The 6,033-nt window shown below is 37.2% G+C and overlaps 1 protein-coding gene across 1 annotated transcript; it reads left to right on the forward strand.

The window, feature by feature from the left end:
* Positions 1 to 1,449: 1,449 nt before the first annotated feature.
* LOC142537167 (protein IQ-DOMAIN 3-like) lies at positions 1,450 to 5,564 on the forward strand. The gene is given in 7 exon segments (XM_075642725.1): positions 1,450 to 1,693; positions 2,222 to 2,298; positions 2,390 to 2,428; positions 2,430 to 2,705; positions 3,488 to 3,715; positions 4,063 to 4,182; positions 4,576 to 5,564. Coding segments are annotated over 6 exon segments (1,383 nt in total). The 5' UTR covers positions 1,450 to 1,693; positions 2,222 to 2,223; the 3' UTR covers positions 5,221 to 5,564.
* Positions 5,565 to 6,033: the final 469 nt, after the last annotated feature.

The following is a 6,033-nucleotide window of genomic DNA, read 5'->3' on the forward strand; positions in this document are numbered from 1 at the left end:
TCACAAAATACAACCCGTGAGACCGTCTCACACAAGTTTTTGTCTTTAGGCATACCATTTAAGGCGACTATTCTTAATTAATCAAGATTAATTTCAACGGATGTCAATTTTAATCATCCATAAATTATGAACTTTTCTCATGTCTGACTTTTCCAAATGCCTAATTTTTCTTCCGACTACGAGTCTACAAAGAGATCACGCTTTGGGAATTTTAATAAGAGTGTCTTACATTTTAAATTAAATTTGCAAGTCATAAAATTAATTTTCCAAAAATATTAGATACATATATAAAATACAAAAAAAAAAATTATTTTTAGAAATCAATATCCTAACGCGTACTTTAATCAACAAACAACAAGGTAGGAGTCACGAAGTGACCATCGTTTTGTGTTATAAGCTAAACGTGGTGGCAAATCACAAAGTGGTGCTTATAGCTTTCTCTCCTAAAAAAAAAAGTAGACAATTATTTAACCTATTCAATTCTTTTATTATATATAACATTTTGTGTAGGACCGAGCGCTTGTCGTTTTGCCATAAACTATAGCTAGTAGTAATGGTGCAACTCAAATATTTTAAACCGCATATCAACTCAAGCACCACGGTTTGATCGCTCTACCAAGCAGGGATAATTATTGCACACAACAATCCCCCTCCCAATAATTGCACTCCTTGCAATCAATGAGAATCGAACCCGTGACTTTGGCTCTGATACAAATTGTAGGACCGAGCACTTGTCGCTTTACCAAAAGCTATAGCTAGTAGTAATGGTGCAACTCAAATATTTTAAACCGCACAGCAGCTCAAGTATCACGGTTCGATCGCTCTACCAAACAGAGACAATTATTGCACCCAACATTTTGTGTGATCACTTAGTTCTGAGTGAAGTTGCAATACTTCCTAACATTTTATTTTCAAAAAAATTGTATTGTCGACCTCTTGATGCTTATAATTATAATATAAAAGGTCACATAACATCCCGAGAAAAATAACTTATGATTATATAATCGAGCGCATGTGATTTTAGTGACGATTATAGTAGGTGATGATTATGGTACAATCTATATAAGACGTGACTTGTGAAAAAAGTACATTAGCTGTGATAAATATTTCGAATTCGGAATGAGTGATGATGTGAATGCTCTCTCAAAAAATAATACGAATGTATACAATCAAAACTTGTGCAAACCTAAGGCTGTATACTAACAGCAAAACTATTTTAATTTATTTCATAAGTTTTTTCACGATATTATATTAATTTTGTGTCCATTTTTTTTTTCCCAAAATGTCCTCATTTGGTAACAACTACAATGCTTAATTTGCATTATATTATTAGTGAACAGGTTTAATTTATCAAGGCCCAACTCCCAACACCCAACCCAGATTAGGCCGTTTCCTAGTTGAAATACCAAGAATGCCCCTTTCCGTTACTTTGTCTTCGACCACCTCTCTTTTTAACGTATGTAGAATTTCCACCAAAACCTGAATCAGATTAAGATCTGTCCCCCCCCCCCCCCCCGGGCTCTCTCTCTCTCTCTCTCTCTCTCTCCAGATTCTTCACAGGGAACCCGTGCATGGCCTTTGGTGTAAAACCCATCTGGTATTTGGGGGAATCATAGGGTTATTTGGATCAGAAAGAAGGTTATCATCAGGTCAACTCTTGCATTAAGTCTGCAAGTTTCCGTATTTCTATCAGGTACTTCATCTGTGGTTGATTTTTTGTTACTACTATAAATGGGAAAGTTTTTGAATGCTTTATAGTGGGATGGAATGAGGTGGGAGCCTTGAAGTTTTTTGCTTTCTTTCGTTTTCAGATTGTTGGCTCTGCTGTTATTTGAGGTTGAATCACGGGTTGAGTTTAACAATTGATCTGTGTTATCAGTTCAATGAATAATTTGTGTTTTTTTTTTTATTGTTTTTGAATTTGTTGGGGAAATCTTTGTTCTGTGTTTTTGAGATGTTATGGCTCAATATGTTTGTCACGTGAAGAAGTTTAATATCTTGTTTTTGCGATATGTATCAAAATTTTGTGTAGATCTGTTCCAATTTGGTGAATTAATGAACTTTATGAGGTTGGAGTGAGTGAAAATCATTATTTTTGGATAAGTTATTTTCTCAGAATTTTGCATAAAAACCTACGTGCTTAAATTGTTTCTTTCCCTTTCAACATTGATGAAGCGTAGTACCTGATATTCCTTTTGTCTTCACAATTTGATTGTGTCAGAAATGGGAAAAGGAGGAGGATTCTTATATACGGTAAAGAGAGTTTTGAGTTGTGAATCTAAAGCCAACAGAAAAAAGGTACTATATTAGGATTCATCAATTTAAAGTTTCCAATTGGATTGTATAGTGTGAATATGCATGCTGAGTAGATCTATTTTTTCACACTCAGAAAAGCCACAAATCAGGAACACGGTTTCGAAAAACAAGGAAGCGTAAGTTCCGTATCTGCTGCTGCAGAAAATGGAGAGACGGTCCCTGCAGCCAACTCTTCGATGGAGGAGGTGAAGTTGATGGAAGCGGAGAATGAACAGAATAGGCATGCTTATTCTGTTGCTATTGCCACTGCCGTGGCTGCTGAAGCTGCAGTTGCCGCTGCTCATGCCGCTGCCGAGGTTGTTCGCCTCACGGCCGCTGCCCAAAATTTGGGCAAAACTAAGGAAGAGATGGCTGCTATCAAGATTCAGACAGCTTTTCGAGGCTATATGGTATGTTAATGCTCTTGAAATTTGATATGGACATATGGGATGCTCTTGTATTTAGCGATTGATTGAATACTTGTTTGCATTTTTGTGTGTCCACTCCATTTAGTTGTCTAGTTCATACGCCATCAACTTATTCCTCGTCTTCTGTACATATATAAACAAATTTGAATACTCCTTTGATATATCCTTTATCTTTTTGAGCAATTTTCTGGAGCAACAGTTACCTTTTTGTCCTATATAACGGACAATATATGTGGCACAACTACCAAGATATGTCACCTATGTGCTATTATGTTTAAAAGATTTTTGTTGAACCATTGTCATGGGCTATAGCTTTTAGTATGGTCATAGTCTGATGGACACCATTCTACAATTGATATGAAAGCTACATGCTCTTGATTTTGTGAGTTTAAAGTGGTATAACAGTTGGAAGGGGGATTGTTGGGGAAGAACATGGTCACTGTCATGTGCTATTGTTTATACGGGATGACGCATTTGAGTTGCTATATGGTTAAAAAGTTTGAGTCACCCTGTTAACATGGGCTATGGCTTTTGTCGCATTCCTAAAATAATAGAGTAGCTTTTGATGAAATATCGGGATTTATAAGCCTTTGACGGTTGATTAGAATTAAGAGAATTGTTATTGATCTAAAAGTTTTTATATGGATCCCGTGCTTCTGTGGATAATGGTCAGAGAAAGAAACAGACTATGTTACGAACTAAAGCATATATGATAATATCAATGACTACATCTATTATTTTTATCGTTATTATACTTTATTTAGGCAAGGAGAGCATTGCGGGCTTTGAGAGGTCTTGTAAGGCTGAAATCATTTATTGGAGGCCAATGTGTCAAACGACAAGCCTCCACCACCTTGAAATGCATGCAGACGCTGGCTCGCGTGCAATCCGATATTCGGGTGAGGAGAATTAAAATGTCGGAGGACAACTTGGCTATCCAGAGACAAATTCAGCAAAAGCACGAGAAGGAGCTTGATAAGTTGAGAGAATCTGTAAGTAATCTCAGCTTATTTTTGGCTGTAAAGCGTGAAACTGTTATTAACTATTATTAACATAGTTTCAGTTTCTGCACGAAAATTTTCTTCACAGTCTTTTCTAGTATAGGATACCGACATTTACGGTTGAAACAAACTAGTGATTTCCTTCTGATTTCTCACCATTTTTTGATGAATCTTCTCAGATGTTGATGTTCAACTTAATAATAGGATTTATTTTATTATTTACCACTTCTGTTCTCTCTTCCTAGACTATGTCCATGTTATAGATTAAGCAAACTTCCTATCACAATTTGTTCCTTGGTTGTTTTGCGCTAAAGGATTATGTGGATATATGACATTAGAGTGCAGAAAATTGGGATGATAGCATGCTGTCAAAAGAGCAGGTTGAAGCAAATATTCAGAACCGGAAAGATGCTGCTACGAAAAGGGAGCGAGCACTGGCGTATGCATACTCTCATCAGGTAGTAACATTTAGTCTCTAGAATGTTTCAATGACAATGTTGCATGTATTATCTGAATGATCTCATAGCTTACACTACATAATCTCGAGTTGATTATGGTTTCACTCCATTAGTAGCTCCATATAGAGCCTATTGTGTTGTTTAAGTTAGAGGTCAATATCAAGGGGATGAGAGGTGGAAATCAAATTTTAAAAGATTGAAATTTTATGTGCAATATTTCTCACCTCAAGTTTCTCTATCAAAAAAGAGTCATTATCCCCATTGGGGTTGGAGTTGGCTAGAACGGTGGATGGGCTGCCCGGTTTAAAAGAATTAGTCAAGAATCCAAATCTTTACTTTTCTTGGCTTGAAGTTGCTTTCACAATTGACTTGGAATTAAAATTTCTATACCAGCAAACATGGAGGAACTCATCCACTTCCGGAAACCAAACATTCATGGATCCAAATAATCCCCATTGGGGTTGGAGTTGGCTAGAACGGTGGATGGCTGCCCGGCCATGGGACAATGCAAGTTCAATTGGCAAAGAACTAACCGGTGACCAAGTCTCCTTAAAGAGCAGTGCAAGTCGCTCCCTTTCTACGCGGGGCAACGCCAAGATCCATTCACCCACCACTCAAAAACAAAGTCGCCCCCCTAGCAGACAGTCGCCTTCTACTCCCATCTCGAAAATTACCAGTAGAGTAAGGCCATCAAGCTCGAGGGGTACTATTGCCACTGATGATGATTTGAAGAGCATGAACAGTATTCATTCAGATCGATGTCGAAGACACAGCATTGCTGGTTCATCTGTCAGAGATGACGAGAGCCTTGCAAGCTCGCCTGCTGCACCTGGTTACATGACACCCACGGAGTCAGCAAGAGCAAAAGCACGGCTGCCTAGCCCATTGGGAGGAGGAGGGGGAACGCCTGATAAAATGTCTGGTGGTTCTGCCAAGAAACGACTGTCTTTCTCCGGTTCCCCTGCAGCAACAAGGAGACATTCTGGGCCACCAAAGATCGACACTTCTCATATAAAGGACGTCACCACAAACTCGTAATATAGTTAAAAGCTATGGAGACGTAATAAAATGGGGAGGAGGACGTATGTCGAAACAGATACGAGCAGAGGTAGATCAACGAGTGACTTTTTTCTCTGTGTTTCTTGAATTTGACTTTCATCCTCGTGCAACACGAGCAATTTATTTCGTTGAGTTGGTTTTCTACGTCTGAAACCTTTCAACTTTAGTTGGTAATGTAACTTAGATTTTTCTAACACGTTTCACTTTTTTCTGTAATTGTGCATTCTGATGTATGGATACGTCAGACATGTCGATTCCATGTGTATGTTTCTTGTAAAATTAAGAGCTTTGTGTTGTAAAATATCTGATCAAACTTCTTCGCGTGTCTTTGCTTTACAGTCTTGATTTATGAAGCACTTTTAGCTGACAATGGCTTTTATCATAAGACTTTTAACGGCTTTCGAATGAGGTAAAATGCGTCTTTAATTAGTTTAAACTACATCGATGGTTGCGGTCTGCCCGGAAAAACCGGACCAATGCATCTGCTGCGATTTTAACAGTTCTACGAGCAAAGTTTTATAAAATAAGTTTTGCACTATTTTTAGCTTGTAAAGTGTTATTACTTCTCTTTTTGCTTGTTGTTTCACTGTATTTTTGTTTAGATGAATTTGAATATGTAACATTAGACTTTATTCTTACTACATGAGTCACGTTGAATACTATTAGTATCAAATAAACAATCTTCGATTAATTTAGTGGATTCAAGTTAAATAAAATGAAAAACAGAAATTTATCTAAATAATCGGATGAAAATAAACTTATAACAAATTACATAATTAAAATTCAAAATAC

Source organism: Primulina tabacum, chromosome 1 (genome assembly GCF_025594145.1).
Source record: "Primulina tabacum isolate GXHZ01 chromosome 1, ASM2559414v2, whole genome shotgun sequence".
Lineage (NCBI taxonomy): Eukaryota > Viridiplantae > Streptophyta > Magnoliopsida > Lamiales > Gesneriaceae > Primulina > Primulina tabacum.